Genomic DNA, 18,240 nt, shown 5'->3' with positions numbered 1-18,240 from the left:
TGAGTTTTTCATTTAGCCTACTCTTCTTTGGTTAGTGGTTAACCTCAGTTCAAGTTTCCTTCATTCATGTGTTGGGCGCAACTCGGGGAGCAGGGAAATCTCTTTAGAGCGCATTATTTTATTAATTAAAATATCAATATTTGTCTAATTCTTGAGGAATAAAGTATAACAATGCAAAATAATAAAAAAATAAAAATGTATACATAGAAAAATATTATATCGATATTCGGCGCAAGTTTATTGGTCGTCATATCGCACGAAGAAGGGCGACAATATATCGCCGTATCGATATTTTGTACAACCCATTCATGAAGCTTTACATCGGAAGTACAAATGACAACAGTGCTGTCCCGGTCCCGCCTCGAGTTTAAACTTTGGCGGCGTTATCTTGGAGATGCTCACTTTATTTCCGCGACCGGCCGAATCTAACGACCGCCTTCGAAAGCTGCAGAAAGACGAAGACACCGCCCGCTGGGGCAGAGCAGGATAAAGAACCCAGTGCACCATGTTTTTTGTTTCTCCAACACAAGGAAGTACGACCCACATTTGTGACGCAAAGCAGCCCGACAGAGATGCGCCTTCAGTACTAGACAAGTCTTTAAAAGGGATTTCTTTACATGCATAATGATGTCTTCGGAAGGTGTAAAGTACAGTATTACTCAGGACTAACTGTTGGGTTTTAGATTTAGCGTTAGGTTAATAACAAAACAGAAAAGGCTATGCGCGAATGCGTCAACGTGCTCCCATCCTTGGACCGTCGATTTGTCAACAATGAGTTCAAATTTGATTCAATTTCATCTTGACAATAGTGAATGGTCGGTGGTTAAACACTAGACTGCACTTTAGTTTAGATGCACGGAAAAAAGCAAGGAGTGAACTCTCTGAAAGCGGAAACAAAGCAGATGTTTGAACTGGACCAAGGGGACTCGGCAAGTGACAACATAAAGAACAACATTTTAAAACAGAGAACCCTTCTATGCACAAACAATGTTGCATAGACATCGGATTGCATCTCCAGGGCACAAACAAGCGAACTAAGAAAACGGTGTCTTGCCTCATACGGCTCCCACAGAGGACGGTGCCACAGGACTGGTCCATGCAAGCGGTGGACAGCTTGAATGACACGCTGGGATGTCCGGCAGCCACCCCGAAAGATATGAGGATGCGACCAATGTGGAGGCCCCTTCGTTGTCCGGGTCCTTAAGCATCACTGACATGTGTCCCTCTGCCCTCAGCAACACTCCCTCCTTCTCCTCCTCATCGTCCTCCATAGTCTTGCCTCTTTCTCCCCCACTGCCCCCGAACATAGACCTCTTATCCGTGCTCACTGATATCAGGTTGACCCTGGACGTTTACCGGGCTGGAGCCGCCGCTCTGCCTGTCCTGTGGAGCTTCGTCCCGGGGCAGCTTATGGAGCTGCAGTACCTGAGGCTCGGGTCAGAGGATGATCAAGGTCTGGAAGAAGCACTGCCCATCGTACCCCATCTCACACGGCTGTGCTCGCTGGCTATCCGAGGTACTCAAAGCAGGCATCTCCAGTTGTTACTGTCAAAGATAATCTTATAACCCTTAACAGTTGACGATTTGAGGTTAACAACCAATGTCAGTTTAAGTACTACAGCATCCCTGTGGTGTTTCTTTATCACAGTTAATTCATCGCTTTATGCTTGATGGACACTTCGGACATTTCCATGACAGTTCCTCCCTTTTTGGTCACATGATAATCACTTATTACAGTCCAAAGAGATAATTATTGGAATACAAATTAATGTATTGTCTGAACAGTAATGATGGTTCTAATCATGTCTGATTTAGAGGCAGGAGTAAAAGTCCCTGAACCCGTTATATAAACCAATCAGGTGTATGATAGAAAATAATGGGGGGAGAAACCTTGACAGTTACAGACAAGCTATAACGGTTGCAGCTGTTCAGACTTAATGTGGAGTTGAATATGAACAACGCATGTAATGAAAATGAGTCATGCAGTGATGACGTTTTATTCAGGGTGGGGGCAGCAGGGGCTTCCTTTCAGCCGTCTTTGTTATCAGCATTTCATCCTAGTTCTGTTATTAACACCTGAATAAAAGAACAACAGATGGGTTAGAAAATAAGAAGAAGGAGACAAGGAAGATATTGGATATATGGCAAGGCCACTCAGGAGTCATTTATATAAAGAATATGAATACAAAACACAAAGGAGTCCTCTAGTCATGGGAAACTCAAAGGTGACAGCCCAAAGTCCTGAGATAAACATCCGCCAACACTCAGTCATACGTGCATTAAAAGCAGAGAAAGGAATTGTTTTAGTGTTCACTGCTTTCATAGGTGTAAGTATGTGTCTGTCTATATTCATAAATTCTGAATCCCGTCAGATTGTCAGATTGCCCCCCCGTTATTTACCAATCTGATCACTATTATTTGGATCCTGCAGACAAAAACCTTTGAATAACTTATTTTAAGGACACTGCGAACAGCAAAGTATTTGATTTAACCATGATCATGGGAAGTTACAAGCATCAATTTATCAAGCGTACATTCAATGAGACAATGGGTGTACATTATTCTTATAGGGAAACTTTCACATCGCGCGCAGTAACAAAAAGGTGACAAAGTTGAGGGGGAGTGACCATCGAGGAGAGTTTCTGACTGGCCAGGGCGAAAGTCAGCTATGGCGGGAGAGGCCAAGTTAACTTGCCATACACTATGGGTGAAGTGGACATGTCTGCAAGGCGGCATGCAAGGCAGCAAGACAGTTAAAGGAATCTAAACAACAAAGAAGTCAGTCGATTGGCCTCAGTAGCAGACTTGGTTGCTGCAGTGGAATGCAACGCCTTTCAATTCGAGAGAGTAAGGCCGGTATCTCTAAGTCCAAGGAGAATGTATGCAAATTCCTTTTCAATTGACTACTGATTATACAATAAGGTTTATAAAATTTGAAATTATTGTTATGATTAATATTTCCAAGAGAGTGTTTATTAATATCTCCTTTAAAGATGACATAGATCTGTGCAGGAAAGACAGTGAATAGTGAAATGGTTGAACATGGCATCTGATGACGAGATCCAGCCTTTATCTTCGTCTCCTGCTCCTCTGAAGGCCACTGTTTCCATGACTCCGAGGGGGTTCCTCTGCCAGGCCTCCTCACCGCGCTGCCTGCCTCCTTCTCCTCTCTCTCTCTCCTGGAGCACCTGGACGTCTCCTTCAACCGGCTGTCCGTCCTGCCGCCCTGCCTGCTCGGCCTCCCCCGGCTCTCCTCTCTGCTGCTCGGCCACAACTGTCTTTCCTCCCTCCCCCCCGACATGGGGGGCCTGGCCTCCCTCCGCTACCTCTCCCTCCTGGGCAACCGGCTGCTGGCTCTGCCCCCGAGCCTGGGCCAGCTGCAGGCGCTGCAGACGCTGGACGTCTCGCACAACCTGATCACTGCCCTGCCCGATGAGATCGGCGCCCTGGGGGCGCTGGTCACCCTGGAGCTCTCCCACAACCAGCTGAGGCAGCTGCCAGAGACCATGGGTAAGGGGGCATGGGGGTAAGGGGGCAAGGGCCATGGGTAAGGGGGTAAGGGGGCGAGGGCCATGGGTAAGGGGGTAAGGGGGCGAGGGCCATGGGGTAAAGGGGTGAGGGGGAAGGGGGCGAGGGGCAATATTGCATACTGGCTTAAAAAAGACTTTATGATGAATAACTACTGTGATATAAAATAAAAACCTAGCACTCTTTAATCCCAGCTGGCAAAGTACAGGACACGGGACAAAGGAAAAGGAGTGTCTCAATACCAATGAGAGATCCGACGTACAAGACTTTTAAAACCAGTTCCAGGTGGAAGCGTGAGCGCAGGGTTAAGAACGGTGTCGTCCTCTGATGTCCGTCCACAGGCTCCCTGCGCTCCCTCACCCAGCTGGTCGTCCATAGCAACGAGCTGCGCCTCCTCCCGGCCTGTCTGCACCAGCTCCCCCTGTTGAGGACGGACTCCCGCAACAACCCTCTGGGACGACCTCCGACCCCTCCACCGCTCCCCCTGGCCCCAGGTGAGCCGAGAGGAGCCCCTGGCAAACCGCTGGATTCAGAGCGTTCGAAGGTTAATGTGACTCACCACCACCATCTTTTACTTCCAGTACAAGAAGAAAAGAACATTCCGGAATTGCACCTGGGGTCCAGTCAACACAGGTTTTAGCGCTCTCTAATAAGACGTTATTTTTGTGTGCAATTATTTAACTAGTTCTTTGCAAACCAAATAAATTCAAGTTATTCTGAATTTATTTCTTCTGTGCACTGTCCTCAGCTTCAGTGTTTCGCCTGCTGGTTGTCACGTGTTCCTGCCGGGGGGGGCGGAGCTTCTCTTCCCCCCCGGTTGCTTGGCAACCACCTCAAGACTAGAATGGTTCCAACAGAAGGCCAACAGGAAGTGGGTGTGGCTAGAGGAGCACGATATCCTCCTCAGCCACCCGCTGGAGCTCAGACCCCATGGAATGAAGTTTCTCAAGGTAAATCTGAGACAAAAGTGACACATCGACCCTAGTGTTGTTAAAACCATGCTGGAAGTTACCTTTCTGCATTAATGTCTCTCTGCTTTAACGGGGCAATTTCCTTAAGAGATGTTGCGTCTAGAACTGATAAAAAAAAAGCACACTGGTTGTAGACAATTAACGTATTGAATGTATTCATATACAAGCCTCTCTAGTAGAGTGAGCCCAGAATAAAGGTTCACAGATTGCAATTTTCAATGATCAAATAAAATATTGTTAAACCCCATCAATCCCCACTTTCTGATCACGCCGTGCCCCCTGCTGGTGCCCCCCTCCCAGCCCGTCGAGGTGTGTGTGCCGTTCCACCGCAGGAGGAGACGGGAGGTGGCGGTGCGGACGTACGGCGAGGGGCGCTGGAGCACGCTGCACACCGAAGTCCGGAGAGGAAGCCCCAGTAACAGCTGTCACCCCGGGGGAGCTCCAGTTAGGGTAACCCCTCCACCGGTGCCTTTAACCATCACTGCTTGATAGGGGGGGGATCACAGCCTAGGGTACCTCTCCATACACTATGCGATTCATGGCCCGCAATGCCGATAATTTTGCGATACAGCTAATCTGCAGTAATCAATATATTGTTAGACAAACGATACATCACGATATATGTCTAGCGATGAAAGCAAAATGAAATGTTAAGTACTGGATTTCGGTCTTTGTGCATGGTCCATTATGAGTTTTTCAGTTACTCGTCTTTGGTTAGTTAACTTCAGTTTCAAGTTTCCTTCATTCATGTGATGAGCCCCACCTCGTGGAGCAGGGAAATCTGTTTAGAAGACCTTATTTTATAATTAAAATAAAGATATTTGAGGTATATTTGCTGTCAAACTCTTCAGGAATAAAGCATCAAAATGCAAAAGAACATCTTAAAAAATATATATATATAGAATTTAAAAATATTAAATTGATATTTAGCACTAGTGTTTTCTATACTATTTTATACCACCCTGGCTCTATCTCCTTTAGCGCTCCCGGGACCTTTACCAACTGGAAAAGTTCCACAATTCCGTTTTCTATGTCTCTATGAAAGAGAACCGGTATGGTTGTAACGGCGTCATTATGTTGTCCTTAACAACATAATTGTTGTCAGGTCGTAAAGACAACAGAAATGTGCCTTGGTCAAAGCTGTGGGAACTTTGCAGTGTGTATTTAACCTAAACTTTCATTAAACATACTTATGTAGTAAAAAATCCACACAAAGATATGTTGTTAGTGCTAAAAATACAGTCCCAAGGGAAAGGCTCTACTTCTCTGGTCCCCCTGCCCCCCCAGCTGGCCTGCTCCTCGGTGGGACACTTCTCCTGGTTCCTGGCCGTGGCTCGACTGCTGCGGGACAGCTGCTCCGTCACGCCACAGGGGGCGCTGTTAGTGTCCAGGGTAGACCCCGGGATCAAGCTGCACTTCCCGCCCAATTCCACTCTGCAGATCCGGACCGTCACGCTCCAGGTAGAGATGCAGCGGAGAGACCTCAGGACATCCAAAGTTTAATAAACTCAAGGGGTTATGTACAGGTACATGTAACAGGTGTTGTGGTTTATACACTGCAGGTGTTGCAGGTGTCGCTGACTGATATCCAGGGACTCTGTGATGACCCCCAGGCCAGGGTCAGTCCTCTGCTCTGCCTTTCCCAGACCCCCAGTAGGAATTTCCTGCAGCCGGTCAAAGTCCAGATCCCTCTGCCGTCTGGAGTCACAGGTAGCTAGCCTGACGCTAACCCCTTCTTTGATTCCCCAAAAATGAGTAATGGCTCATTGGCTTGTTCAGAGTTCACTCAGGCCCAATCCCATTTCTACCCCTTCCCCCTTCCCCTTACCCCTCCCCCTTGTTTTGAAGGGGGAAGGGGTAAGGGGAAGGTGTACCCCTTCCGGCGTAAGAAATGCCAGAAGGGGTAAGAAATGGCGTAAGAATGGGATTGGGCCTCAGGCCCAATCCAATTTCTACCCCTTACCCCTTCCCCTTCCCCCTTCAAAACAAGGGGGAGGGGTAAGGGGAAGGGCCCGGGGTAGAAATGGGATTGGGCCTTAGACTCCGCATAGCCACCCCCTCCCACCCCTCATGCGCACTTGTTGTATGTTGTACGTCATGGCACTTAATGTGTGCACTTATTGTATCTTGTTTGTCCTGGCACTTAAAAAAGTACTGAGTTATTGGTGCTCGCTCTATGAACATCCTTACTGTACCGACAGTGATATATTGTTGTTTCTCCTTCCGACAAATATACTTATTGTAAGTCACTTTGGATCAAAGCGTCGGCCTAATGTCCTAAATGTAAATGTCAACTACATGAAGAAAAGACTAGTTGAATAGATTGATTGACGTTAAGAGATCGAACCAAGGAAATTCATTCATGAGCTCCTGGGCCTGTTTCCCTCCGATCCACACATACTGTGAGCCCTGCTATTAATCAGGTCTGGAGTGCTGTGAGCAGTGACACCGTGACTTACGCCTCAGAGCTACCCTGTTATTTGGAGTAGCATTGGCATCGGCATTGGCTGATTCAGTAAGAGAGAGAAGCAATGTCTGAAGCAAACATAAAGGCTTCTGAAGTGGTGCCCAGAAAGACGATGTGATTCACCAGTGTCGTAAATATGCTGCGTCGTGTTCCTAAAGGTCCTTCTTAGGGTAAGGGTTGGTTAAAGTGTGTTGTGAGACGTGGCTTCACACACTGTCTTCAGTGATTCTGTTTGGTCCGGACGTGTCTCTGTGGCTGTTTCTATTGTTGTCTCCATGGCAATGTTTCATTGCTATCAGAGGTGCTTCTGCATGGGTTCCTACATTTTGAGAATATTTCCCTGCGGGAGATCACTCCACTTCATACTGGTCACCAGGTTCTCCTCTCTGTATTTATAATGAATTACAACCTAATCAACCACACTTTGATCACCACTGACTGAATGTACACTGCCATGAAACCCGTTACAGATTTAGCATAGGACCCCACCAATAAGAATGGCCCCATGATACAGCAGAAACATTCATTATAAAGCAGCCCTTGTTAAAGGATTGAATAATAAATGTTGTGCTGAGCCCCATGTCCACAGGCACTAGAGGCACACGATTAATGACCCTTATTGCCGGAGTGTCGACATGGATCTTAGGGGCCTCACACTAGGGCCGCGGCCCCGTGCCCGAGCTCATTTGCATACTAAAGTCTAGAACGTTTGGCTAGTGTGACCACGCCATCCGTATTCCAGCACGGAACAGCCCCTTGGCCACGGCACACTTGGGAGAGGTGTGCTGTGGCCAAAGTACAGATGCTAATGAGATGACACGCGCACACGCGCGGATACGCAACGTGAGCAGGATGACGTAGTCCTTGCGCGACCCTTCTTTCTTTATAGGTCCATGCCCTTCTTCCCCACAACAATCATTTTAAACAATGGCGGCAAGCGGTTCACGAGTGGGTTTACGTTGGTGCGATAGTGAAGTCGAGTGTTTGCTTGAAATTTGGGCCGACGACAGCATTCAGTCGCAGCTGGACACCACGCTTGGTGATGACGTATTTATCGTATTACGACGTGATGACGTATGTATGAAGGAGCAATCATGCACAGGCCACGGCCTTTGGGAGCAGTGCGACCACGGGCCAGCGGGGGGAGTGGGGAGGGGGGGGAATCGTGCTGAATCTTCCTGCAGCACGGAACAGGAAAACTTGCCTAGTGTGAGTGCGCCCTTAAGGCCAGGCCGCATTCCAAACACGCTCTGTCTTACCGCTACGTCGCACTGTGTCCGGGTAGGTTGTGGTTCGGAGGGTTTGTCCCTGAACTAAAAGGGCCAGGTTTGGAGGCCGTGGTCTACGGTCTACCTTCAGGCGTCCTTGAGCAGGAGGTCTAACCCCGTCCTGCTCCTGAGGGAGACTCAAACGCACTGCAGCCGGCTCCGGAAGTAAACGTAGAATGTTGAAACACTATATGGTGATGTAGTTAAAGGGGACATAATATACCACCAGGTGTGATTGTGATTAGCCGTTACAAGCCGTTTTGAAAATGTGCAGCTTCTGACATCACAGGTAGGCGTGTGCTTCTAGATGTGTGCTGGATAGATTCAACCGACCAGCCTACCCAGTGGACTGAAGCAAACGTTGCTCATCTAGCCGTCATACATCTTGGTGGACACGCCTACCTGTGATGTCAGAAGCTGCTTGTAATGGCTAATCACACTCACACACTGGTGGTATAATATGTCCCCTTTAATGGCTTTATCTAGACTTTATTACACATTACAAGGTAATGTGAATGGTAGATGATTGCTATCTTTACACTTTATTACACATTACATGGTCATGTGAATGGTAGATAATGGCAATCTATCCACATTACAAGGTAATGTGAATGGTAGATAATTGCTATCTTTACACTTTATTACACATTACATGGTCATGTGAGTAGTAGATAATTGCTATCTAGTCTTTGGGAGGTCCCTCTGGAGGTGGTTCAGTAGATCAGGCTTCATAGCAGAGCAGGTCTAGAGGAGAGAGGACATGAGCTCAGCTCAGCTTCACATTGTCAGGGAGCTCACCTGGCAGAATAGGACAGATAAGTGAGCTGATGGTCCTCTGAGTGGCTTTTGTGGAGTTGAAGTGGTAGTTTCTGGATCAGTAAGCTGCTGGTCGTTCTCCATGTTAAAACATTTTTCAAAAGGTATTTTTTTTCAATAGAAGCTTTTTGTTTTGTTATAGAAACTGATTTCAGTGACCGAATACAAATAGGAATTAGTCACTATTTATTTGGATTTCAGAGTTTAGAGACATTGTTGACACAGATTTGGGCATGTATAAGAACAGAGGGCAATTCTGCATAGATAAGACTAATAATAAGGTAATGTGTAAAGGCAGAACATTAATTCGAAACGATCAGTCACAGAGACATTTATTAAGAATCAGTAATGCTACATCTAGCTACATCCATAGATCTTTTATGTCACATGCCTAATCCTAGCCCTATAAAACTCCTCTCACTATCACTGCTAGCAGTGTCATCTAATTGATGTTTATTTTGCCAAACTAGGAGGGAGAGTTTATGCAAGATTCTTCCGTCAGAAATCCTCATCATAGCTTTCTCAATGCATGTTTCTGGCTCCCCCTAGTGGTGCAGTAGGGGGAGTTCAGTTGCTTCATAAGCTTAGAAGGTTTTCCTTAATGATTTAAACTCGGTGGAAATACAATATGTCAAATATTATCTTTATGGAGTGATGGTTTAACCATTTCAATAGTAGGCACATATTTTTTAATCCTGTACATTTGACATCTACATGGTATTGGCGTGATACCGGCTGCGGTTAACAAGCCTCTGCCGGTGTTGTGGTTGTGCAGGCCTCACGGTGGACATGTCCTGCCTCCACCTCCTCCACAGAGACCCCGACACCCAGAGCTGGACGGACGTCACGGCCAACGTGTCCCTCAGCATCACTCACCTGTACGCCATCTTCTACATCACACACTTCTCCTGGTACGGTGACGTCTTTTACTAGTCATGACTGTGTTATTTGGTCCATAATACTTTGTTTATAGATCAGAAAAAACAGTTGAGAGGGATAGGAGAGCAGACTGAACGAGAAGAGATTGACATGTATATATAATTTATTATCACATGTTCTAGGTTAATAATATAATATATAACCTAGGTATATATTTCACCTAGGTTACAGATATTATACGTTAGTATATTAGGGGTGGGAATCAAAGGATACCGCGCCACAGTGATTCTGCAGTCATCAATATATTGTTAGACAATCCTATAATGATACATCCCGATATATGTCTAGCGATGAATATAAAAGGACTGTGAAAAGGTTAAGGCCTGGGTCTTTATTCATGGTCCGATATGAGTTTTTCAGTTACTCGTTAAATAAAAACATCAATATTTTGGGCGATATTTCCTGTCTAACTCTTCAGGTAAAGCATAAAAATAATTAGAAAAATATTATATAGATAATTAGCGCAAGTGTATCGATTCTCGTATCGCACGAAAAAGGGCGACGATATATTGCCCCACCCCTAATATTATTATAGGATATTATGTATAGGTTGTTATTACAATATTGTTATGGATTATATGTAACAGAGGGGAAGCTGGGTCCAGACGGGGGCCTAGTGAGTCTGGCTGTCTCAGTGAGTGCCTGTGGTTGCAGGTACTGGCTGTGGTACACCACCCTGCGCTGTGTGAGCGGTGTGGTGCGCAGAGTGTACCAGCGGCTCAAGCAGTTCAGAGTGCAGTTCCTGGTGCTCCAAAGAACCACGGATCCCACCCAGGTTCTGCTCCAGTGTCTCCCCACCAACAAGGTGACCGCGCTTCTCTCTTCAGGAAAGTAGATGGGTCATGTCCTACTTGGATTACGATATTGTGCTGTAATTGTCATAGTAATGGTGTATAGTAATGGTGTTTTGATTATGACGGGTAATTCTCAGGTCTCATAGAGTCAACGTTAAAGTATCAATGGCTAAGGTGGCACAAAAACATGGTCTTCTAGAAGCCATACCTTTAATACACAAGTATGTATTATCATGTACCTTTTTGAGCTGTATTATGTTAAACAGTAGAGTCTGAGTAACATAAACCCTAGGATCAGTTAGGCAGTTGGGCGGCAGAAGCTCAGGAGGTAGAGCGGTTGACTGGTAACTAGAAGTTTGCTGGAGTGTCGAGGTGTCCCTGAGCGAGACGCCTCACCCCGACTGCTCCTGACGTGCTGGCTGTCGCCCTGCGTGACTCCGCCATCAATGTGTGAATGAATGGTTGTAAATTCGCTTTGGATGACAGCGTCTGCAAAATCCCCTAAATGTACATGCATTTGGTGTGAACCAGGTGGACGGCCGAGTGCAGTCTCTGTCGGGTCTTTACGACGGCCCGCAGCCCTCTGACCTGTGCGACATGCTGGAAGGAGAGCAGTTCTTCGCAGGCTTCGAGCGGGGCCTGGACGTCAGCGCAGGTTTGAAGTCCTCGCCTTCCTTGCTTTTTCTGCTTTCTTTGTAATCCCGTGTCAACATGCCGGGATCGCCTCACAACATGTGATCGCTGTTATGCAGTGACAGCCTGGACTCCACAGGAAGTCAGTTTGAGATAAGGTGCTGTTCTCAGTGGTGGAGGCTTGTGATGTCATGCTGGCGTGTTGTGTTGCAGACAGACCCGACTGTGTGGCCGGGAGGCTGTCCTTCGTGTTCTACTCCAGTCTGAAGAACCTGAAGGAGGTGTTTGTGAGTCCAGTCCAGGGCCACGAGCGGCCGGTCAGGGGACAAGTAAGAGCAGGAGGGAAATGGATCCATTACATTGTAGGCCGCCGATGGCTTCTTCTGAAGAGTCGACTGGCAGCTCGTAATTCTACAGTATAGTACCGTATTTTCCGCACTATAAGGCGCACCGGATTATAAGGCACACCTTCAATGAATGAATGGCCTATTCTAGAACTGTTTTCATCTATAGGGCGCACCGGATTATAAGGCGCATAGAATAGAAGATACTGCAGTCAAACGTTTGACTGGGGTTGTGTTATGCATCCACTAGACCGAGCTGTGCTAAAGAGAATGTCATAATAAACAGATAAAGTCAAACTTTATTAAGCATTCTGACAACTCCGTTCACTCCCATGGTAACGATGTTCAAACGTTAATGTGCATATTAACAATATCTCCAAGCCTTGTTCACTCTTCTCCCAAATGTGGATGGGAACTGTCCCCTGATTCAGTAAACACGTAGTAGAAGAAACAGTCTGATACCAGTCACTAAATCAAACGTTAGTGCATCCACAATATAGTAACTCTCGAAATTGTTCAATTTGTTAGTGCATTCACAAAAACTCAACGTTGTTCCAACGTTAATGTGCATATTTACAATGTCTCCCAGCCTTGTTCAGTTGTAAACACGTAAAAGAAACACATTCTGATACCGCTAATTCAAACGTTAGTGCATAACTCAACATTGTTCTGTTACGTATAACACGTAAAGCTCACTTTTTCAGTTCATTCCCCGTCCACGAATCCCTCGAAGTCTTCTTCTTCAGTGTCCGAATTGAACAGTTGGGCGAGCCTACGGCATCCAACATGCCCGGCTCCCTCTCGTCATTATCCGAGTCAGTGTCACTGCTGTTACCTGGCAGTGATTATTCCTGCCTTCGTGAAAGCTCGGACCACAGTTGAGACTGATATATCAGCCCAGGCATCCACGATCCATTGGCAGATAGTGGCGTAAGTCCGGCGCTGTCTCCCCGTCTTGGTGAACGTGTGTTCGCCTTCTAGGTGTTCGTGTGGTCGCCATATAAGGCGCTCCGGATTATAAGGCGCACTGTCGTTTTTTGAAAAAATTAAAGGCTTTTAAGTGCGCCTTATAGTGCGGAAAATACGGTACATATTGATGAACTGAGTACTCTGAGCATAGTGTAAAAAGTATTAAAAAAAAATCATCCTTTTGTCTCCTATATTTTAATAGGAGGCCATAGAAACAATGTTTTATTTGATTGACTCTGTACCACTGGGACGGAGCCTGGTTCCTCTGCTCCACTGGGACAGAGCCTGGTTCCTCTCTGCTCCTCTGGGACAGAGCCTGGTTCCTGTGCTCCACTGGGACAGAGCCTGGTTCCTCTCTGCTCCTCTGGGACAGAGCCTGGTTCCTGTGCTCCACTGGGACAGAGCCTGGTTCCTCTGCTCCTCTGGGACAGAGCCTGGTTCCTCTCTGTACCACTGGGACAGAGCCTGGTTCCTCTCTGCTCCACTGGGACAGAGCCTGGTTCCTCTCTGCTCCACTGGGACAGAGCCTGGTTCCTCTCTGCTCCACTGGGACAGAGCCTGGTTCCTCTCTGCTCCACTGGGACAGAGCCTGGTTCCTCTGCTCCTCTGGGACAGAGCCTGGTTCCTCTCTGTACCACTGGGACAGAGCCTGGTTCCTCTCTGCTCCACTGGGACAGAGCCTGGTTCCTCTCTGTACCACTGGGACAGAGCCTGGTTCCTCTCTGCTCCACTGGGACAGAGCCTGGTTCCTCTGCTCCTCTGGGACAGAGCCTGGTTCCTCTGCTCCTCTGGGACAGAGCCTGGTTCCTCTGCTCCTCTGGGACAGAGCCTGGTTCCTCTGCTCCACTGGGACAGAGCCTGGTTCCTCTCTGCTCCACTGGGACAGAGCCTGGTTCCTGTGCTCCACTGGGACAGAGCCTGGTTCCTCTGCTCCTCTGGGACAGAGCCTGGTTCCTCTCTGTACCACTGGGACAGAGCCTGGTTCCTCTGCTCCTCTGGGACAGAGCCTGGTTCCTCTGCTCCTCTGGGACAGAGCCTGGTTCCTCTGCTCCTCTGGGACAGCGTTAAGCCAGGCTCCTCTCCTCCTCTCTGTTCCCCTCTGCTCCTCTCTGCTCCAGGTGTCCTTCTACAGAGGAGAGGTTCCCGAGGACCTCCCGGAGGAGCTGGTTCAGAGGAGGAAAGGTCACGACAGTCAGTGGCTGGCGACCCTGCCTCTGAAGCTCCCCGTGAGTTCACACATTTATCAGTCGTTCAATTCAATCCAACTTTATTTGTAAAGCTCTGCATCACAGTTAAAGTCTCAAAGGGCCTTACAGGCCATATAGTTTTAATAATATCGTATCGGTCTGTTACAAATGTACTGTACGGTCTGATTTGTCATCAGAGATTACGGATAAATACAGGCTTCTCTGACAACGATGCCACAGCCAGTATGTTCTCCTTTAAAATGTCTGTTCTGGGTCAGAATGTTTCTTTGTGTTTTGGCCTGTGTGTTACGATACAATATTATCAGAATAACCCGGGTTGACAGATATGGTAGAAATTGCATACCAACAGTGGGGGCTGCAGCCTTGAAAGCAAGCAAACACACTGGATCCACTGAGATTGTATCGGATTCTACCCCCTGAACACGGGAAACCTTTAAAAGATGGATACAGCTTAGAGCCCAGAAGGAGTTCAAGACAGATGAGCTGGTTTATAATTTTTTGCCAACAATGCCAACAATAACATCTTGCAAAAACATACATAAGCTGAAAACGTACTGTGTAGGACTTATCGTCGCTTGTCTTTGTCGAAATAGAATTGCACGTGTCTAAAAGTCGAACGTTGCTTTCGGCTCGTACCGGGGATAACTGCAGTGCCCATTTTAAACGCTCAGTGTCAATGTTGCACATTATGCCATTAAGTCAGGATCTATCTAAATATCATTTTTCTGGTAAAGGATGATAAATGTGTGATAATAAAGGAAATAGGGTGTGCCTCCTTTTAGGTTTGTTGCGCTATCAATTGGCTCTATGTATAATCTAAATATCGGAATATGTTTTCAAATGGTACATATTTATGTATTTCATTTTTTTGTAGACATACATTCAACATTAAGGGCAGCTGTGTCATTTGTGATTACATTGGGAGGTGCCCATAGCTCTGCAGAGAACATTATACAACAATATATTAAAATACGTTAAAATAACCCCACTCGCTCTACAAATAACCTCCTCCGTGCTGCTTCTGCGGCCAGCGCTCCTTCATATCATTTATTGATGTTTATTCCCCTCCTGAGGCTCTGAGCTGGAAGGAGCAGGCCAACGGCGCCGAGGAGCGCCAGCACCCCCCTCTCGACCTGGGCGACCCGGAGAGCGGCTACCTGACGGAGGCCAACCTGCTGGCCATCTCCCTGCAGATCGGGCAGGACTGGCGCTCCATCGGCATCAACCTGGACCTGAGCTTCCAGGAGCTGGAGCGCCTCGCCTACAAGCACAGGTCTGTCTGCCGGCCCGGTCTTCATCCGGTCCTCATCCAGCACAAACGGTCCGCCCTAACACTAACTGACTGTCTGCTAGTTCTTAGGGATTTAGATTTGATTTGCTCTTTAAGACGCAGTTTAAAGAACAGGTAGGGGTGAGGCCTCTTTGCACCGTGATGCGTACTGGTGTACCGCGGACATCGGGGATCGAACCCTCACCCTTTCTGCTGGCACACTCCCCATATCCACTAAAGCAGGGGATCGCAATTGGGGGTACTTTGGAGTGCTGCAGCGGGTTTCTCCTGAAAGTATAATTTTTTGAAATTGGTTGAAACGTAAAAAAAATGTCGGCAGAAGTGAGGGATATATTTGAATGGGATACATGCTCTGGCCCTCCTCTGGCATTGTGGCGTTGAAGCACAGGCCAATCTTTCTCACAAAATTGTGAATATTTGCATCCTTTTATGTTCATGTTTACACTGTCAAATAGAACACACGCACATTAATTATGTCCATTATTTTATTTTTCGGGGGGTAGTACTCTTAATGAAGTATTGTTTAATGCGGTCCCACAATACACAAGTCACAATATAAAACCATTTGCTTTACTTGTTTTATGAATTGTAATCTGCTCTAAAGATTCCTGCACTGTTTTGGCTATGTCCTTATTGCTGAATGCACTTACTGTAATTTGTTTCTTTGTTTTGGACCGAAGCGCCTGCTTCGGTCCAAAAAAATTCTATGTAATGTAATCTTCCCAAAATTCAGGTTTAGATTCAGTTTAGATGGGAGCGAGCAAACGTACCTGAAAAGCAATTCTTTCCCTATTTCTTGGGCTATTTCTGGATGCGTGTTTGCGTGCATGTGGGCCTGACTCAGTACATGTCTTTGAAATCCTCAAAAGGGGGGCTGTGTGTGTATGTGTGAGAGAGATCAGTTTGCACATGTTTGATTAGCATAGCAGAGGTGACTCTAGTGGAAGATAAGCGGATAGCAGGGAGTTTGATTGTCAGTTTTACTCTCATCAGTCAATCCTCCTCCCAAGCCATCTGGACAATGCAGGGGATAACACATGCACACACACTCGCAGACATTCTCTCTCTCTCTCTCTCTCTCTCTCTCTCTGTCTGTCTCTGTCTCTGTCTCTCTCTGTCTCTCTGTGTCTGTCTCTGTCTCTGTCTCTGTCTCTGTCTCTCTCTCTCTCAGACATGCACACTGTAACACACAAACACACGCTCTCACATGTGCTGAGAGGGCCCTCCCCCGCAGTCGGTCATATTCTAGAGCCCACCCACCCGCTCTGCTCTCGCTGTGCATACCTAGAGGCGGAACGGGGAGGAGACCCATTTTGAGAGGTGGACTCCTCCCCTAAGCAGAAAAGTAAGGCTTTTCATAGAAACAAGTGCCAATCATTTTCAATTGCTAGGTCACAATTGCTACCCATTCCCCAGATACAACAAAGATAGCTATAGTAAGGAGGCCTCGTGGAAGGACCAACACAGGCTACTTATTACACTGATCATGGATCCTTAAATGAACGAGGGGACACTAGGTAATGGACTCGGCTAGTGAGGATAACTCCCACTGACTGTGGACCCTGTTCTCCAAGCTGGCAGCGTAAATACACTGACTCATTGGGAGTCATCCTCACTAGTTTAGTCTACTGCTCCATGCCCTGGTACATTTAAGGAGCAGACAGCTAATTAGTGATCTGAGCCACACCGTTGTTTGTTCTATGATGAGGGCGATAGGTAAAGGGTGTATTGCGTTTGTCATTCTGTACCAAGGTCCTGGGGTTTGGTTTGGTTTGGCTTCACAAGTCTTGTCTCATTAAAGTCTCTTTCTTCTCTCCCCATTTTTGTCTCTCTCTGTGTCTCTCCTTCTCTGTGTCTCCCTCCCTCTGTGTCTCTCTCTCTGTCTCTTTGTCTCTGTCTCTGTCTCTCTCTCTCTGTCTCTGTCTCTCTCTGTGTGTGTCTCTCTCTGTCTCTTTCTCTCTCTCTCTGTCTCTCTCTCTCTCTCTCTCTCTCTCTCTCTCTCTGTCTCTGTCTGTGTCTGTGTCTGTGTCTCTGTCTCTGTCTCTGCCTCTCTCTGTGTGTGTCTCTCTGTCTCTGTCTCTGTCTCTGTGTCTCCCTCCCTCTGTGTCTCTATCTGTCTCTGTCTCTGTGTCTCTGTCTCTGTCTCTCTCTGTGTCTCTCCACCAGGGACGATCTGGGGGCCCTGGTGCTGGAGATGCTGTTCCTGGGTGCGCGGGGCCGGGGGGAGGGTCCTGTGGGTCGTGGGGCGGTGCCCCGGCTGGTGGAGGCCATGGTGAAGAGTGAAAGGCAGGACCTGGCCGACGAGATCCAAGACATTGTGAGCCTGGGGAAGACCAAGTACAGCGCGTCCCTTAGGCGCGTGGGCCTGGAGGAAGAGGTCTCCCCTCCCCCTCCGCCACAATAAGAGCCCCACAGACAGTTTGACGAGAGTCACGTCAGGGCGGTCACAGATCTCTGACCTTTCCCCGGACCGACCACGTGGCCCCGTCCATCTCGCCGCTGTCGTCCAAATGCAAACATCTCCTGCTTCAGCACAGGGTTGGGGCTAGCCGGTGCCGATAATGTGCAGCAAGCTACCAGATGAGGTCACCACTCATGTCTCGCTACGGCGCAGAGGACACGCTCTGGCCTTGTGGTCTCATTCTTTTATTTATTTGTGTTCATATTTATGCCGGCCCACCCTACAAACATGTTTGTCCGGCATCCTTCTCTCCATGTTACTGAATGGAAGGAAAGAAAACCGTGTAAACTGAGTTTGTCTTGTAGTATGGATGGAAGTGGTGTAAGTGAGTATCTAATCGAACGTTTGTAATTTATTGAGTAACTACAACTGTGCCTTGGTTCTAATATAAACCATTTTAGCAGTGAAATCCTCTTGGATATGCTTACTCTGAATGTTTTTAATGAAATGTAAATATTTTGTAATTCCATATGTTTCATGAGCAGCCTACATTCATTGATGAATACAATATTTTTCTATTTATAATTCTATTGGTTGTGGTCCTTGTCGAT

General features: G+C 47.2%; 1 protein-coding gene across 1 annotated transcript; it reads left to right on the top strand.

Moving 5' to 3' along the window:
* The first annotated feature begins 517 nt into the window (after positions 1-517).
* On the top strand, positions 518-18,219 carry pidd1 (p53-induced death domain protein 1). The gene is made up of 15 exons (XM_060061889.1): positions 518-1,516; positions 3,097-3,510; positions 3,870-4,022; positions 4,110-4,161; positions 4,277-4,478; positions 4,800-4,949; positions 5,787-5,960; positions 6,062-6,209; positions 9,826-9,961; positions 10,644-10,794; positions 11,315-11,438; positions 11,630-11,745; positions 13,848-13,955; positions 15,011-15,210; positions 17,395-18,219. The coding sequence occupies exons 1-15, from the start codon at positions 1,132-1,134 to the stop codon at positions 17,630-17,632; spliced, it is 2,751 nt and encodes a 916-aa protein (XP_059917872.1). The 5' UTR covers positions 518-1,131; the 3' UTR covers positions 17,633-18,219.
* The last annotated feature ends 21 nt before the right edge of the window (positions 18,220-18,240 follow it).

The sequence above is a fragment of the Gadus macrocephalus genome, chromosome 9 (genome assembly GCF_031168955.1).
Source record: "Gadus macrocephalus chromosome 9, ASM3116895v1".
Lineage (NCBI taxonomy): Eukaryota > Metazoa > Chordata > Actinopteri > Gadiformes > Gadidae > Gadus > Gadus macrocephalus.
Note: the sequence above shows the minus strand (reverse complement) of the source record. Positions and strands in the feature narration are given on the sequence as shown.

Coding starts and splice junctions, on each gene's coding strand:
- pidd1 (XM_060061889.1), top strand. CDS start 1,132: ATGTCCGGCAGCCACCCCGAAAGATATGAGGATGCGACCAATGTGGAG. Junction 4,479..4,799: donor ATGGAATGAAGTTTCTCAAG/GTAAATCTGAGA, acceptor CCCCCCTCCCAG/CCCGTCGAGGTGTGTGTGCC. Junction 6,210..9,825: donor TCTGCCGTCTGGAGTCACAG/GTAGCTAGCCTG, acceptor GTGGTTGTGCAG/GCCTCACGGTGGACATGTCC.